General features: G+C 42.4%; 2 protein-coding genes across 2 annotated transcripts in view; one reads left to right on the forward strand and one right to left on the reverse strand.

The window, feature by feature from the left end:
- Positions 1-492: 492 nt before the first annotated feature.
- On the forward strand, positions 493-14,907 carry LOC105306473 (death-associated protein kinase 1-like; the record flags this gene model as incomplete). Its single annotated transcript, XM_023524061.1, has 6 exons — positions 493-802; positions 2,680-2,877; positions 3,967-4,105; positions 5,335-5,455; positions 7,257-7,445; positions 12,389-14,907. Coding segments are annotated over 6 exons (2,190 nt in total), but the record flags the coding sequence as incomplete, so codon positions are not given.
- Positions 14,500-18,462, reverse strand: part of LOC105306474 (cathepsin L1-like) — a 20,203-nt gene continuing 16,240 nt past the window's right edge. The window contains 1 exon segment of the mRNA XM_011381519.1: positions 14,500-14,627. Coding sequence (XP_011379821.1) covers positions 14,500-14,627 — 128 coding nt within the window.

Genomic DNA, 18,462 nt, shown 5'->3' on the forward strand with positions numbered 1-18,462 from the left:
GGTACTGTCTAAAATCATTTTGCATTCAATCTGAAACAATCGTACCAAAGTGGTACTCGTCTCATCTGCAACAGTCAGGGTCCGGCAAAATTCACATGAACATCCAAGAGACAGTGAAGCATCTGGAGGTTAAGAATACAGGGGAGCTGAAGAAACAAGAGGAAGAAATAGTGTTTCTGGAAAAACTGGAGCTCCAGGGTAAAGCCACTCGGCTGGAGTGGGGTGGAGGTGTCTGGAGTCAGAGAAACACACTGGTATCAGAGAAGCAGCAGCAGGTGGTGAGGAAGGAGGAAATGCCTCTGCCTTTCCTCCCAGCCTCTCCAGTGCCTCCCGCTGGCTGACCCCAACCAGCGGCAAATGGCAAGCAAGTCAGCCCCTCCTGGCACAGAGAGCACAGGAAAGGGACCTGGGAGGTAAAGCAAACAGAAACAACATTTCTGGGAAAGTTACTGCACAAAACATCACAAGGGGCACAATCACAATCCCGCCTGAAGCAGGAGTGGGGTAGGGACAGAGTGTCCTGGAACAGGACCACACATAGGCAAAGGTTGGGAGGGAGAGCAGGTACGCACACTGCCCTGTGCAGCTCTGACGGCTCCTCTCTGGCCTGCAGTCTCCGTGAGCATCAACAACCTGTACCCGGGCTGCGAGAACGTGAGCGTGAGGAGCCGCAGCATGATGTTTGAGCCGGGCCTCACCAAGGGGATGCTGGAGGTGTTTGTGGCCCCGTCCCACCACTCGCACTGCTCTGCTGATGACCAGTCCACTAAGGCCATCGACATCCAGAACGCCTATTTGAATGGTATGTCCCACCCACCCCAAAAGAGAAGGACTTCAAGTGTCCTTTTGCCAGGGCTGTAAGGAATTACCCTAAGGAAGCCTGTCCCGGTGGGCATCCGTCACAGCCCCACTAAGCACAGAGGCGGAGCCAGTGCAGTGATATTGGGATTGACCCAGGACTGAAGCAGGGCTGGTCAGTACCCCTAAAAAGTAAAGCTAGGTGTCCTCTGTACCTAGAGAAGCACTGGGCACAAAGTAGGTACTTAATAAAGAACTGTTGAGTAAATTAATATATTTTTTTAAAGTAGAGCTAAACATCCAATTGGATGGGAAATCTCATAAAATACAATCCCTCTAGCAGTTTGATATACCCAAGAAGAATTATTTTTAAATATATCTAAAGCCGTGGCTAATGCTCTAATACAAACACAAGCAATTTCTTTTCCATAAGCAAAATTTCAAGTATGTTCTTTGCTCTCAGAAATTCCCAAGGGGTAAAGTTTTAAATGTTACCAGAGCTGGTTTACTGCTTCCAGCAACCACTGCATCTTCCCTATAATACCCCCTGGGCGCCCCCCCCCGCACCGACCCCAGGACTTCTACCTGCACCCAAGTCACTTGAACACGGGCCCCTGCCTTGTTGAGATCCAGTTTAGAGCAGAGATAAAGCAATTTCCTGAGACTCAGTTCCCTCATCTGTGAGGACTTTATGAGCTGATGTTTATTAAGGGCCTAGTACAGCATCTGGCACTGGGAGGCATTCATATAATGGCAGTTGGGAGCATCTTCATGAAGGCTCTTTTATTATCCCAAACCCAGTGAGAAATAGACTACTCCGTGTGTGTGGCCTAAAGCAATGGTTCTTAAACCCCTGGAGGTTTTGACGCATAAGAATCTCCTGGAGGCCTGTGAAAACAAAGACTGTAGGCCCTACCCACAGAGCTTCTGTTTCAGCAGGCCCGGGGGATTCCCAAGTGTTGTTGCTACTGCTGGTCCGAGAACTCCACTTTGAAAACCACTAGCCCTCAAGGAATAGAATGAAGGTCCATGGTTATTAGGTCAGAATTTCACCTACAGACACTTCTGTGAAAACCAGCCACACCCACAGCTCAGGTGTGGGAGAGCAACTGCCCACCACTACACTCAACCTCCCAGCCCTGCCCGACCTGTCAGTCGACTGCTGCATCTTACACTTGTGCAGACAGCCCGCTTGCTTCCGACTGACCTGAACATGTTGCTCCCTCGCCTGTGGAAGATGAATTTAGTCACTATTTAACCAAGATTAAGGTTACATTTCATAGCAACTTTTATGTTCAATATTTTATATAGTCATTTTCCAAAAAGAATTTATACTTACTTAAGAATACAAAGCCCATCACATGTTCTTTCACTTTGTGAGTTCAGCTATCCATTGGGATGGACTATAGCATAACTCATGCTTCTGTGTAAGGGACATGATGGATGTTTGTTCTTTCCCCAGGTGGTTCTTTCTTATTTTTTATCTACCAATATATGTATACACACACATTTCCATGTATGAGTATAGGCATGCACATGCGAGGGGGAATATTATATGTGCGTGTGTGTACCATTCAGGGTACTATAAGTAAATATGGTAGAGATATAGATACAGATACAATAATGAAGGTGTTTAGGAAAACAGATAAGTAGATATAGATAGATTCACTGATACAGAGATGAAAGCTATGGATATAGAAACAGATAAAGGTATATATCATAGAGCTATGTCAGTATTACATATGTAGATCCACACTTAAGTAGATGCATAGATAAACAGATGACACTTTCCCTACTGGTAACCCCTAAAGTGCTAAGAAAAATTGTGATTGAAATCTGGTGGTGCTGTTTCACAAAAGTAATCTATATTTTTCTCTGTAGGAGTTGGCGATTTCAGTGTGTGGGAGTTCTCTGGAAATCCTGTATACTTCTGCTCTTATGACTATTTTGCTGCAAATGATCCCACATCAATCCATGTCATCGTTTTTAGTCTAGAAGAACCCTATGAAATCCAGTTGAATCAAGTGATTTTCTGGCTCGGTTTCCTGAAGTCTCTCGTGCCAGTTGAAGAACCCATAGGTAAGCTGAGACTTCCCTGGGTGAGCGAGCACCTTTTCCGCTGGCCTTGCACCCTGGCTTTGCTTGGATCCTGGCTTGTGGCTCCCTTCATTCCTCCTTCCTAATAGAAGATTTCCACTCCAGAAGTTCCCTGAGGTCCAACTGTTCATTTTGGTCTGCAGGAAATTGTTTCGTGCTCACATAGTTTTTGCGACAAAGACCCAATTCTGAGCAAGTTCTTGAGAGCCCTTTCTCTCTCTCTTTCTGTATATTAGAGCTGTGATCACTTTTGTTGGGTGCAAAATGGAATACCTCCTTTGATAGTTCCTGTACCTTTACTTCACGGGTACATAATTCACAAGCAGAATGAGCTTTCTTTCATTCTATAGTTCCATCAAGAATGGAAGAAAAGGGACCACAGTGACTGAATGCATTATCCTAACTTTATCTTAGAGAAGAAGATAGTATGGAATAAACGTCCTTTGTTCTTTTCATACAACAAAAGCAGCAGCCTTCTCTGGCAAAACACATATTCAGCAGTCAGTTTTTTCTTTGAAAAGTTTATAATAATCAAATAAACTGAGCTTAATTCCCCTTAGGGTACCACTACTTTATCTCTTTGTTTCTTTTTTTTTCTTTCATGTTTTCGTCTTAAGCACTCCCAGAAGTGAGAGGCTCTCTGCCTGTGTAAATTGCAGGAGTTTCTCTTCTGAGTCATTTCTGTGGTGTTACTGCATTCAGAGGGCTTTCTTTGGTCTTGTGAAGGGCAACCCCCTGGTCAGAGGTTAGATCTCCCCTCACCATGCAAGTAAGGCCTATTTGGAGATAGATCTGAGAAGCTGCCTTCTGTTCTATGGTTGGTTCTGATCCATTTCTGAATAACTTTCCTTGAGGCCCAGGAAATAGGCTCATTCTGTTTTTGGCCTGGCCTGGGGTCCAGAGGTTACGTGACACAGCAGGCATGGGGCCCTCAAATTTTCAGGCAGTTGCACATCCACCTGCAGAGACAGCCTGGGCCTGAGGCCAGCGAGCACACTCTTCCTCAGCTAGAAAGAAGAAGCAGTCACGAAGGTGGACCCATCTCTAAAACGGTTCTCTCTCTGCCCCCAGCCTTTGGCGGCAAACTGAAGAACCCACTCCGAGTTGTCCTGGTGGCCACCCACGCTGACATCATGAACGTCCCTCGTCCAGCTGGAGGCGAGTTTGGATATGACAAAGACACAACATTGCTGAAAGAGATCAGGAACAGGTAAGCAGCAGATGCTGGGTCTTCAGGGAAAATATAACCAAAGTCCTGTGAACAGAAAAAGGAATTAAAGAAATTAAAGGCCTCTTGTCCCTGGTTGCTTTCTTTGGTTGCATTTTTCATTTTTATCAAAGCAATGAATATTTTATGGCTTTTTTTTTTTTTCAGTTTTATTGAGTTATCATTGACAGATAAAATTATAAGATATTTAAAGTGTACATTGTGGTGATTTGATATATGTTTACATTGTAAAAGGATTCCTACTATCTAGTTTATGAAAATATCCATCAGCTCACATGTTTTATCTTTCTTACTCTTTTTTTTTTTTTTTGACAAGGACATTTCAGTTCCACTATCAACAAATTTAAATGATAAAATACAGTATTATCAACTGTTATCACTCTGTTCTGCATTAGATTCTTAGCTCTTTTAGTTGTTTTAGCCTTAAGGTTTTTTGATGATTATCATGATAACCACTGATGAATATTTCTCAAAATATGAGTTGCAACCCACTAGTGGATTATGAAATTCATTTAGGTGGTCTAGGTCAACTCTTTAAAATGGGATAGAGTGGGATGGCGTAGAGCCTATCAGAGCACATTTCATGACAAGTAGTTTTGTAAAACTTTTGTTTCACTTCTAAATATGGATGCACACAGGATCGCCATGTAAAAAAATACATATTTCTACTGAGTGTCTGTCCACAGAAAGTTTGAACCTGCAGCTCTATATAATATGCTAGTAACTGTAGCATATTATACAAATAAAATTCTGTTTATCAAATGAAGACACGTATTTGTTATCTTCCCGACATGAAAAATAGGGCTTCTACTAATATGTTTAGATCTAAGTTCTAACTCTCATACTCATCCCTCTATTCTTACTCCATCAACTGTAACTGTATCTTTTCTCTACTTGTAAGGCGAGCACATAAGGCCTCACCTTTCCTTCGTCAGGGCAGCTGATATCTTTCCATTCTGTGTTCCTGCCGTTTTGTGGGACCCACGGTGCCCATCTGCATGGCTGAAAGCATGCGGGTGTCTCCAGGCTTCTGCCCTAGTGTAACATTATAGTGCCCAGTAAACAGCAGGGAGGGGGGCCTTCGCAAGGTCACCAGAACTTCCTGGCCTCCAAGCAGCCTTTCAGGCCAGCAGCCAGCAGGAGCCCGGTCCTGCTATGGAAACACCTGGCGAAACTGCATCACTCTCCTGAGGCTACCACTCTTCCCTTAGGTTTGGGAACGATCTTCACGTTTCAGATAAGCTCTTTGTTTTGGATGCTGGGGCTTCTGGGTCTAAGGACATGAAGGTACTTCGAAATCACCTGCAGGAAATACGGAGCCAAATTGTTTCGGTGAGTATACCTGGAGACGGTGGGAATCCATCCACCCTTTGCCCAGCCCATCCAGTGACCCCGGCGGGCCTCTTTGTGCTGCCCTCTTGGTTTGGTTTGGGTTCCAGGGGGCCCAGTACAAGGTGGCTGCTCGGACACGTTTTTATTCTATTGCTCTGGAACGAGGAAGGAAGAGCAGAGAAACGAGGAGATGGCCACGAAATGAAGGGGTTATGGGCAAAGTAGACCACCTTAGAGTGTAGGAAATTCTGACAGTTTTAGTGGTCTGCTTAAAAGTAAAACTGCTTTTTACAAATTACAAAAGCAATTCAAAAGTGATTTCTTGTGAAATATTTAGAAAATGCAGGAAAGTAAAAAAAAGTCACGAACAACATTTATCGAAGGGCATAAAATAATAGATGAACAAATGGAATGAGACTGTGTTCTCGGATGACAAGATCTTACTAAATGTCTCGTTTTCCCAAATTATATAAACTTAATACAATTCCAGTTAGCACCTGAATGGGATTGAGAAAACTTTTTTTTTAATCTTAAAATTTTAATAGAATAAGTAAAACATATTATAAAGTCTCTGTAATCAATAAACAATGATATTATTTCAATTTAATGAGGAAAATGTTTACTTAATAAAGATTTTAGCACAAATGGCTATTTGCCAGAAATAAGGTTGAACTCCTAATCACTACATAGCCCCAAAATAAATTCTAGGTGGATTAAAGCTTTTAAATGTAAAACAATAGAACAATATCTTTAATGGAAATGTAAGAGAATATAATTTAAAATAACTCAGAACTGCTTTGGGAAACCTTTCAAATGTAGATAGAAAACCCCAGAAGTTTTCAAAGAAATTTTACCTATTTGACAATATGAAAGGTAAAAAAAAAAAATTTACTGGCAAATAAATTCTAAAAACAAAGTTTAAAAGGTGAGATAGACTAGGGAAAATATTCTCAATGGGTTTGACACATAAACGATTATTATCTATATTATTCAAAAAGATCTCTGAAATTGGTGTGAAAAGGGCAAACATTGCAGTGGCAAAAGGCTAGAATGCCCCTAGAATGTTCCTGCAACCCACGCCTGAGTGTAAACAAGTACGTGCCTCTCCTTCCCCAGCCAGGCTGATAAATGCCTCTTCACACACCAGGCTCCACTTCCAGACATGCTTTTGGAATTTTCGAGAACCCTCTCCTCTCTCAGGAAGCCAGGCCCTTGCTTTCTGATGGGGCCCCATTATGGCACATTCGGCAGGTGGGGAGTCATCTGGCAGGAACCTGGTCACAGAAACCAGTGGGTGATGATCAGGAGCAGTGGTCTATGAAGGGCTCCCAGCGCCTCCCCACCCATGGGATGAGGCTTCTGGGCTGTAGGGAGTCCTTGAGCTAGGGGTGGTATTATGTCTGCTTCACACCCCACCTCCCTTAACTCCTGAGGTCAGGCAGTTGGAAATCGCCAAACAAACTGCCTTTATCCCTGAGAATTTTGAGTTTTTTGAATGGGGAGTGGAATTTAGCTGACATAAAAGCTATGATCCTAGAGGGGACTGCCTGATGAATGTTGGAGTGCTACAGTGTATGGCTGGTGTGGTTTTTAATTAGGAAGATGTGTTGAGTATATGAGTCTAGAACATAGACTGACTTACTTAACCAAGTTAAAAGATTAAAAACCTATATCAAGACAGTTACCAAGAATTAGTCTAAATTGAAATAATATTTCAACAACAGTCTCCATGAATGCCTATCTAGGCTCCTCCTGAGTCCCCACAGCTGTAAATTGTCCTGTCCTGTCCTACATGTCCTAGGTCTGCCCTCTGATGACTCACCTGTGTGAGAAAATCATCTCCACGCTGCCTTCCTGGAGGAAGCTCAATGGGCCCAACCAGCTGATGTCGCTGCAGCAGTTTGTGTATGACGTGCAAGACCAGCTGAACCCGTTGGCCAGCGAGGAGGACCTCAGGTGCATAGCCCAGCAGCTCCACAGTACTGGCGAGGTAAGGGCTCCATGAGTCCACACAGGATTCTAAGAGGTAATACTAGCAGGGTAATACCAGTAGAATGAGTTTGGGAGCTTTCCTTCTTCCGTTTTTTTAGAATAGTATAAGAAGAATAGATATTAATTCTTCTCTGAATGCTTGGTAGAATTCAGCTGAGAAGCCAGCTAGTCTTGGAATTTTATTTGTTGGGAGTTTTCTTGGTTACCGATCAAATCAGGAAGAAACAGAAAATCTGAACAGACTGGTTACTAGAAACAAAATTCAGTCTTGGAAGATCGTATGTTTCTAGGAATTTATCCGTTTACTCTAGGTTGTCAAATTTGTTGTTGTATAATTGCTCATACTATTCTCTTATAATCTTTTGTATTTCTGTGGTGTGGGTTGTCTCTTCTCTTTCTGATTTTTTTTATTTGAGCCCTCTCTCTCTTTTTTCTTGATGAATCTGGCTGAAGATTTATCTATTTTGTTTATATTTTCAATGAACCAGCTCTTAGTTTCATTTGATCTTTTCTATTATTTTTTAGTCTCTATTTCATTTATTTCTGTGCTGAACGTTATTATTTCCTTCCTTCTACTTTGGGTTTTGGGTTTGTTTTTTTGTTTGTTTTTTCTAGTTTCATTAAGTATAAGTTTAGATTATTTAAGATTTTTTTTTATTTCTTGTTTCACTATGAATTTTCTTCTGAGAACCGCTTTTGCATCATTGTTGTATTTTCATTTTCATTTGTTTCAATATTTTTTTAAATTTCCTCCTTGATGTCTTCATTTACCCATTGATCGTGTAATAGCATATTGTTTGGCCTCCACATGTTTATGTTTTTTTTCTAGTTTTTTCTGGTAATTGATTTCCAGTTTCATACTGCTGCGATTGGAGAATATGCTTGATGTGATTTCAATCTTCTTAAATTTACTGAGACTTGTTTTATGGCCTAACGTGTGGTCTATCTTGGAAAATGTTCCATGTGCACTTGAAAAGAATGTGTATTCTGCTGATTTGGGCTGGAATGTTCTGTAAATATCTGTTAAGTTCATTTGATCTAATGTGTCATTTATGGCCACTGTTTCTTTGTTGATCTTTTGTCTGCATGATCTGTCCATCGATGTAAGCAAGTTTATAGTCTCCTTACTATTATTGCAGTACTGTTGATCTTTTCTTTTATGTCTGTTAATATTTGCTTTATGTATTTCGATGCTTCTGTGTTTGGTGTGTAGATATTTATAAGTGTTATATTCTCTTGTTGGATTGATCCCTTTGTTATTATGTAATGCCCATCTTTGTCTCATTAGTGTTTGTTTAAAGTCTATTTTGTCTGATATAAGTATTGCTATACCATCTTTTTTTTTTTTTTCATTTAGATGCAATATCTTTTCCATCCCTTCATTTTTAGTCTGTGCATGTGTTCTGGTCTGAAGTGACTCTTTTGTAGGCATCATGTGCACTGGTCTTGTTTTTCATATACTCGGCCTCTCCATGTCTTTAGATTGGAGCGTTTAGTTTAGTTACATTTAAAGTAATTATGGATAGTTATATATTTGTGGCTATTTTATTAATTGTTTTCTGGTTGATTTTGCAGTTCTCTGTTCCTTTCTTCTTTTGCTGTCTTTTCTTGTATATTAATGACTTCCTTTGGTGATCCGTTTGGGTTCTTTTTTAAAAAAAATGTTTTGCGTATCATAGGTTCATGGTTGTAGTTACCATAAGATTCACATGTAACAAGCTATGGTTATAGCAGTCTATTTTAAGTTGGTGGTCTCTTAAGTTCAAACATGTTCTAAAAGCATTAGATATTTTTACTCACCAACCCCATTTATGTTTTTGACATATTTCACATCATTTGTGTGTGTGCGAGTGTCACTTAATTCATTGCTGTAATTACACATGTTCTTACTACTTTTGTCTTTTAAACTTCATACTAGCTTTTTATGGTTGACCCACTACATTTACTAAATGTTTGCTTTTATCAGTAAGATGATTTTCTTTCCTATATTTTCTTATTTTTAGTTTTGGCCTTTTCTTTTCCACTTAAAGAAGTCCCTTTAACATTTTTTTTAAAGTCAGTTTAGTGATGATGAACTCGTTTAGCTTTTGTTTTTCTGGGAAACTTTTTATCTCTCCTTCAATTCTGAATGGTAACCTTGCTGGATAGAGTATTCTTCATCGTAGGTTTTCCTTTTCATCACTTTGAATATACCGTGCCAATCCTTTCTGGCCTGTGCATCTTCTGCTGAAAAATCAGTTGATGGCCTTATGGAAGATCCCTTGTACGTTATTAGTTGCATTTAAAATTCTCCCTTAATCTTTAACTTTTGGCATTTTTATTATGATTTGTCTTGGTGTGGGTCTCTTAGCGTTCATCTTGTTTGGGACTCTCTGTGCTTCCTGGACTTGAATGTCTGCTTCCTTCACCAGGTTGGGGAAATTTTCAGCCATTATTTCTTTAAGTAGGTTTTCTGTCTCTTTCTGTCTCTCTTCTCCTTCTGGAACCCCTATGATTCAAATGTTGGTGTGCTTGATGTTGTCCCAGAGGTACCTTAAACTATCGTCATTTCTTTTTAATTCTTTTTGTTTTTTGCTGCTTCAATTCGGTGATTTCTACAACCTTGTTTTTCAGCTCGCTGACTCATCCTTCTATGTCAACTAATCTGTTGTTGATTCCCTCTAGTGAATTTTTTTTTTCATTTCAGTTACTGTATTCTTCAGTTCTGATTGTTTCTTTTTTTATATTTTCTATCTCTTTGTTTAAGATTTCACTGAGTTCGTCTATTTTTCCCCTAGTTCATTGAGCATCCTTATAACCAGTGTTTTGAACTTTTTATCTACTAGATTGCTTATCTCTGGTTCATTTAGTTCTTGTTCTAGGGTTTTGTTCTGGCTTTCATGTGGAACTTACTTTTCTGTCTCCTCATTTGGGCTGTCTCTCTATGTTTGTTAATATAAATTAGGTGAAAGAGCAACCTCTCCTGGTCTTGAAGGAGAAGCCTTGTGTAGGAGCTTCTCCTATGTAGACTGCATGTTCCAGGTGTCTATCGCTAGCCAGCTGGACCTTGAGCTGGAGGGGGCGTGGGCCACCAGGAGACCTGGGGGCAAGCTGCACTGAGGCCTCGTTGGCAGGCTGGTTGGGGCAGGAGCAGGAACAAACACTATGGAGTTCTGGGGCAAGCCTTGCTGAGGCTTAGAGCTGGAGTGGGAACGGGCTTGGGCTAGGAGGCAAGCCAAGACAGAGACCAGAGCTTTAGCTGGAGCAAGTACAAGCCGAGGGGAATTCCCTGGGCAAGCTGCACCAGGGCCACCTTGGTAGGCCAGTTGGAGCTGTAGCTAAAAGCACTGTGGTCTACAGGAAGTCCCTGGAATAAGCCACATCGGGGGTCTGGAGTTGTAGTTGGAGTGGGCGTGGGCTGTTACGAGTCCCAAGACAAGCCAAGAGGCTAATGTGCGCCACGGACCTGGTGTGCACTCTGACGGTCTTGGAGGGCTGACTAGAGCACCTGTATCATGCTCCTGCCCATGCGATCAAGGAGAGAGGGCCACAAATGACTCTCTCCAGTGTCTCTGACACAGTCCCCTCTCATTTGGCAGATGCTCTAGGATTAGTTAATGGATTTCCTTCCCATAGAGATTAGGTGCCCTTTAAACCACTGTTTTTTCGCCGTGCCCCAGATTCTGTGCACAAGCTCTTCAATAATCTGTCCCTACTTCAGGTCAGTGCTTTGGGGGTGGGGTTCCCACAGTACTTCATCTCCGTCTTTCTTACCTGTTTCTATGTGGTCTCTCTCTCATTTATTGTGCGGGAGCTTTTTAGTCAGCCCTCAGTTCTTCTTCAGGGGGAATCGCTCTGTACTTGTAAATTTGATGTGTTCTTGGCAGCGGGCAAGTTCAGATTCTTCCTACCTCATCATCTTGGACCCAAAAATTTTCAATCTAAGACTCAATTTTGAACAGAATTCTATATGGAAGGTGTCTCAAAGATTTAAACCAGACTATAGGCAGAAAAATACTCCAGCTGCAAACAGGTCCAGAGTCTGAGCTTTTGTGTGAGAAAAGAGCTCGCCTTGGAGCATCATTATTTGTAGAACTAGTCCTGAACAGGCAGAGTGAAGAGGAACAGGGGAAGTTGCTTCTACTTTTTTGTCACATTTTTTTCTTTCTGACTTTTGCTTTTTAAAGAAATAAACGTGACTGGTGAAGCCCAAGTCCTCTCTGACCACCACCTCTAGTCTCGTTCCTCCCTCTTTCTTCTCTCCAGGGCCAATCACTGTCATGGTGGCGGCGTGTCTTTCCTGAACTTTTTATGTATGTTTGTTAAAACTTTACAATATTGTATAATATTCTAAATCTTTTTTTGAAAAATAGCAAGCCTTCGGAGAAGTTGCAGGAACAGTACGACAAACCCTCACGTACTCTACACCTAAATTCACCTAGTTGTTTACATTTTGCTACATTTGCTTTTATCCTCTCTCTCTTTTATTTATTTACTTTTTATTTTGCAAGCATCGTGACATTTCTCCCCTAAATAATTTAGCCTGTATCTCCTAAAGAAATGGACATGTTCCCACATAACTACAATGTAACATATTATCATATTCTGGACACACAACATTGATATAGTATCACTGAATATATAGTCCTTATTCAAATGTTTGTCACTTGTGCCAATAATTTCCATTTCGCTAGCTGCCATCTCTCTTTTTTGTTGTTGTCATCTTTCATTACATTGATCATTTTTAAGAATCCGTGGTCTTTTCAAAATATCTGTGACCTCGAGCTGTTTTTTTGGCTTAGTAATTGATTTTTGAGATCCAGCCATATGAAATAATCTGGGTCATTCCTTATGACATCTGCTCAGATTTTGTCACTGCTCAGTCTCTTTTGTTCTCTGTGCAGCTGGTGCCTCTATTCATTTAGGTTCCTATGTGTGACATTCTGTTGTCCCCTCTGGCAGATCAACATCATGCAAAGTGAAACAGTTCAGGACGTGCTACTCCTGGACCCCCGCTGGCTCTGTACCAACGTCCTGGGGAAGCTGCTCTCCGTGGAGACCCCACGGGCCCTCCACCATTACCGGGGCCGCTACACCATGGAGGATGTCCAGCGCCTGGTGCCTGACAGCGACGTAGAGGAGCTGCTGCAGATCCTAGATGCCATGGACATCTGTGCCCGGGACCTGAGCAGTGGGACCATGGTCGACATCCCCGCCCTGATCAAGACAGACAACCTGCATCGCTCCTGGACAGACGAGGAGGACGAGGTGATGGTCTACGGTGGTGTGCGCATTGTCCCCGTGGAGCACCTCACCCCCTTCCCATGTGGCATCTTTCACAAGGTTCAGGTGAATCTTTGCCGGTGGATCCACCAACAGAGTGCTGAGGGAGATGCCGACATTCGCCTGTGGGTCAGCGGCTGCAAGATAGCCAACCGTGGGGCTGAGCTTCTGGTGCTCCTGGTCAACCACGGCCAGGGCATCGAGGTCCAAGTGCGAGGGCTGGAGACGGAAAAGATCAAGTGCTGCCTCCTGCTGGACTCGGTGTGCAGCACCATCGAGAACGTCATGGCCACCACGCTGCCGGGGCTGTTGACGGTAAAGCATTACTTGAGCCCCCAGCAGCTGAGGGAGCATCACGAGCCCATCATGATCTACCAGCCACGGGACTTCTTCCGGGCACAGACCCTGAAGGAGACCTCGCTGACTAACACCATGGGTGGGTACAAGGAAAGCTTTAGCAGCATCATGTGCTTCGGGTGTCACGACATCTACTCACAGGCCAGCCTGGGGATGGACATCCACGCATCAGATCTGAACCTTCTGACCCGGAGGAAACTTAGTCGTCTGCTGGACCCGCCCGATCCCATGGGGAAGGACTGGTGCCTTCTCGCCATGAACTTGGGCCTCCCCGACCTTGTGGCAAAGTACAACACCAATAATGGGGCTCCCAAGGAGTTCCTGCCGAGCCCAGTCCATGCCCTGCTCCGGGAATGGACCTCCTACCCTGAAAGCACAGTCGGCATCCTCATGTCCAAACTGCGGGAGCTGGGGCGCCGGGATGCCGCAGACTTTCTACTGAAGGCGTCTTCTGTGTTCAAAATCAACCTCGATGGCAATGGCCAGGAAGCCTACGCCTCAAGCTGCAACAGTGGCACGTCTTATAATTCCATTAGCTCGGTTGTATCCCGGTGAGGGCGGTCTTGGCTTGGGCAGGGTCTCTTCAGACTGCAGAAGCAAGAGAGTTGCAGCCCATCTTTCCCATTGGAGATTCTGGGTACAGCCCTTCCTGTGCCCACACACAGAAGGATGCCACCCTCCCTCCAGCTTCACCTGTTTCTCTCCCACTTCCTCCTTCTCTCTCATACATTCCATTGTGAGTGGATGGTCTTTCTAGTTTATGAGCTGACCATACCCTTTACTTTGGCCATTTGAAAAGCTACTGTCTCTCCTCTCTATGTTCTGGACTCCATCTCTCAGCCTCTAATACCTTGCTTCTTACCGATAATTTCACCGGAATTCCTAACTTTTCAATGAAAATTTTTTAACTACTATATTGATTGTCCTTTAAATAAAAAGCGCACATTTATCCAAAATGTGCATTTCTTATACTCTTTTCTTTATTACACCATGTCCTCAGCTTATCTTTTTTATATTTGTAGGAAAACCTCCCATGTATGGACTCCCACTGTATGATTTATAAATAGACAATATGTGAGTGCCTTTTGCAGATGAGGGTGTGTTTGCAATCATCCAAGTCAGCCAGGAGCTGTCACAAAGGAAACGCTCCCTCTCTGTCCCTTGCTGTATGCTGATCATCGCCAGAGGTGCTTCACCCTGAGTTGTTGCTGTTTCCCCCCCCCACCCCAGCAATGTTTATGTTTTATTTGGCAAGGAAAGGGGAGAAAGAAATCCTCCTCTAGAGTGATTTCATGGCCAGTGTTGTTGCTATGATAAGACGTGTTTGTTAGCTTTTGTTTAAACGTCAATGTGAACATCCACATGGAAACTACAGACCATCATGCTTTATCATTCCCTCTCATCTCAGGTAGAAGGTTGACACAGTTGTAGGGTTATGAAGAGCTGTATGAGAGTTCAGACAACCCCTGACTCATGATCTGTGGCAGTCTGTTGTCATTCGTGCATAGCAGATGGTTCTCCACGTTTAGATCCTGGTTTGATAATTTCCTGTACTTGAAGTCTAAAAAAAGAAAATAAAGGAAACAAGTTTAATCTTGCAGTGATTTTAAATCGTGATACAGTTTTAAATCCATATGAGGAAATGTCCTTATTCTTCTGTCCTGAGAAGCATGTAATTTTAATGTTATATCATATGTATATATATATATGCAGTATGTATATACATATATATTAATACAAGTATTTTTACTTAATCTATAAGATGTAGTAAAAAGTTGTTTTTCTTTTCTTTTTGTTTTTTTTTTCCTTTTTTAAAAAATAAACTGTTGCTTGTTGCATTAGTTTGTTGGTCTTTAATTCAAAAGAAATTCTTTTTCTTTGTTTTGTTTTTACTCACCAATACCACGCATTGTGGCACAGACTAATCTGAAATTCAGAAAACCATTAAACCTAAATTCCCAGATTTAATAATTTGAGTGTTTAATTATTACTAAAATTGGGTATGGTTTGGGGAAGAAAAAAGAGCCCAAATGATTTTCATATTTGTTCTCAGTTTAAAGAAAAGAGGCTCCTTCCATTTTCCCTGAGTAAAACAGAAAACCAGTAGAATCATTTAGTCTTGGCAATGGAGGAACATAGGAAGCTTTCTATTTGTACAAAAGGTGGAGGAAATGGTGCCCTGTAGGAACAAGAAAACCTACTGCAAAACATACATAACTTCTTGTCCTTTAAATATAGACCACATTGACCCCAGGCCATCAACTAGAAACTCAATTTTGACCTGCATGGTAGCTATAAGACATAACAGATCTAAGTAACAAAACCTATATTTAGTAAAATCTTAAGACTGCTTTAAAAAAAATAGGCAAAGAAAAAAGATTGGAAGGAAAAAGACGATAATGATAACTGTTAGTGGAAATAGTTCATTTCTGTTTTGCCCACATTGACTACAATGAACATGATTTACTTTTATAATGAAAAAAAATATTAATGAAATTAAACTAAAAGCTACACATGCCTATGAAATTGTGCCTATTGAAATTGTGGTCACCTTAGAAGAACGGAACCTCCTTTTCTGATGTCAACTTGCTCCTGAATGCTAACTTTATTCTCTTCCACTTCACATCACAGAGATATAGATAGCATCAGGCAGCTAGAACCCAAATGCAAGGCGTTTGCCTCTGGCAGCATCTGTATGTAAAATCTCAGAGAAGGGTTCTGACTGGTTCAGCGTGGGTTACTGAGCCATCCCTGGGAGTTAGAGTTACACGCTTGGCCTGGCCCCAGTGACCCTAGGAGGATGTTGAGAATGGACCATTTCTCCCCAGTGAAGGGAGCTGCACTAACAGGAGACAGGCACCGAGGGAGGATACTGGGCAAATAAAAGCAAAGTACTAGAACAGTCTTCACACTTTTGTTTTATATAGGTGCTGGGACGGGCACCTGTTTATAAGGTTATAGGACCAGATGGGCTCCTAAAATGTTGAACCCAAATTAAAAGAGCTTAAAGACCACTAGGCTCATTGTCTCATCCTGGGAAATACCTGTTGGCGCCTCTATTGCCATGAACTCTGGTCAGGCTGAAACTGTCTAACAGCCCCGCCAGGGACAGCAGGCTCTACCTCCTACAGGAGAGAAGAAACCAGACCATGGCTTACATTGAGACTCAAAAGGAGCAAGTTCTTAAGAGCCAGAAAGAAAGGCCTTTCATGAGACCCTTTTTCACAGAGTTGCTGTGAGATGTGCTTGGGAAACATGTTTCTCATCCCCTCTGGGCTGCAGCTGCCCCCTTAGTACAAAGTCCCAACTTGGGCTGCCCTGGGTGCCTGAAGTCTCCATATAGATTTGTCCCAGGGACCCAGAGCCTCTACAGCATGGAGAGCACTTCTGGGAGTCCTGATTGGTTCCAAAATTTGAATTCCACACCTTCAAAAATGAATCAGAACTATGGTTTGAAATTCTGGTGGTCTTTTTTACTTTTTTTAAAAAAGGGGGTTAGTTTACAAGGGGGATAGATTCCCTGTAGTTGTAATGATACAACTACATTTGGCCCATCCATGTCCAGAGAACACATGAGTCTGTAGATGAAAAAGGAGTTCTATGAAAAGTAACCTCACAGGGTGATCTGATCATAATGGACAGGTCATGGTTGGGAATCACACCCCAGGCCTGTCACTTCTTTAGTAAAAAGTTTTAAGCCAGCCCTGTTCATTGTTCTTGTGCATCTAAGTTAATACATCTTTGAAATACCAGAGTAATCCTCATTCTCAGACTCCTTAGAGGCATAACCACCCTCAAGGGAGCACATAATCCTATAACAAACTATCCTGTAATCCAATCCTCGCCTTGCTTTCTCCAACCTTCATGTAATCTTCTTTATGTTCTTTCCTTATCTGCAAATGCATAAAAGACTCATTCTAGGAAGCATTTTTCTCAATCTGTTGAGATCTTGTATCCTCTGCTTGGCTCGAATAAATTTTTATAAAAATTTTCTACAGGTTTGGATGTTCTTATGGCATCTCATATTCTTTCCAGCATTTGTTACTTTCTTCAGTCTTGCAAATGGACTTTGCTTTAGTCAAGTGACCACAGAGAGCAGAGCTGAGCTTCCTGAGAGATCAGTGACATTAGCTCACAGGAGAGGGGATACATTTGGAAGGTTTTCTCCTTTCGGTTCCTTCTGGTCAGAAAGCCAGCATCCTCTGAGACCACGGGACACCAGAGAGATTCTAAAAAACTAAGTCTCATTGGATATAAGAAATAGCATTGTTTACCTCCTAACAGTCCTTTTGGAGAAGCTGGGCCCCCACTAACTAGTTACCTTGACATAGAAATTTGAGGGCTAGGCCCAGGAAGGCAGCTCTGAACCAAGGTGGCTGAGAGAACATGAGAAGCAGCCTCCCCATGAGACCCTCTAAGTCTCTATGCTGATTGCAGCAGGGGTGGCCCATTTGGTCCAGAGCATACATTATCTGCAAGAAAATCTTCTGTCACTGAGCCCTGTGACTCAAGTCTCTCTAAGCGCTAGCTGAAGGATGTTGCTATACACAGTGACATTTACTAATAAACCACCCATCCTGAGTCACATTGTATCAAGAATCTACTTCCAGATTCTTCCAGATGTGAAAAAATGGCCAGGAAAAAAGATAAATGGAAATATTGTAACTGGAGGGCAACGGAGTCCAGGGCTCGTGCTGCCTGTGCGGCTCAGCCAATAGATCAACACAGGAGTTGGGATACTTAGAATAAGTGTTTATTGTCAGAGCAACGGTGATCTGAGAAGGCAGTGGGTTAACACCTTCAAAAACTGCCTTGCCTTCTCAGTCTGGCTTAGGGTATTTAAGGGAAAATCTGGGCATTATTCCAGAGCCTACGTGATAGTTCCTGGGGTCTGTTATGCTTCATGGAGCCATTCCTCTGGCAACGTTGTCCTCCAGTGGCGTCAGCAACCCAAGAACAAAGATGAGAGTACTCTGGAAAAAATGTTGAACCAGATGGATTTGATCAGTAAGCATAAAGGCATTAATTGTAAGTTTCAGGGCAACTTTCTAAGGCAGGGGACGTTCCAAGCTCTGGGTCAAGCTGCTAGGGACAATCTATTGTGAAGCTGTAGAGCAAGGAAAAGTGAAGCTGGGGACGCTATGAGGCCTCTACTATGGGGTTCCCAAAGGCCCTTCTTCAATACTACTGAGAGGTGAGGGTTGAGTAGCAGATAAAATCTGATTATCCTGGGGAACCTTTATGCCAGTTGATGTGTGGCTGGTTCAGTTTAGCTTAAGGACTCCTGGGGCATAATTTCATACCCAATGACGTTTAAAAAATTCCAGATTAAGATCTGGAAAGATACCTCTTTGTCTCTCTCTCTCTCTCTCTCTCTCTCTCTCTCTCTCTCTCTC

The sequence above is a fragment of the Pteropus vampyrus genome, unplaced genomic scaffold (genome assembly GCF_000151845.1).
Source record: "Pteropus vampyrus isolate Shadow unplaced genomic scaffold, Pvam_2.0 Scaffold436, whole genome shotgun sequence".
Classification (NCBI taxonomy): domain Eukaryota; kingdom Metazoa; phylum Chordata; class Mammalia; order Chiroptera; family Pteropodidae; genus Pteropus; species Pteropus vampyrus.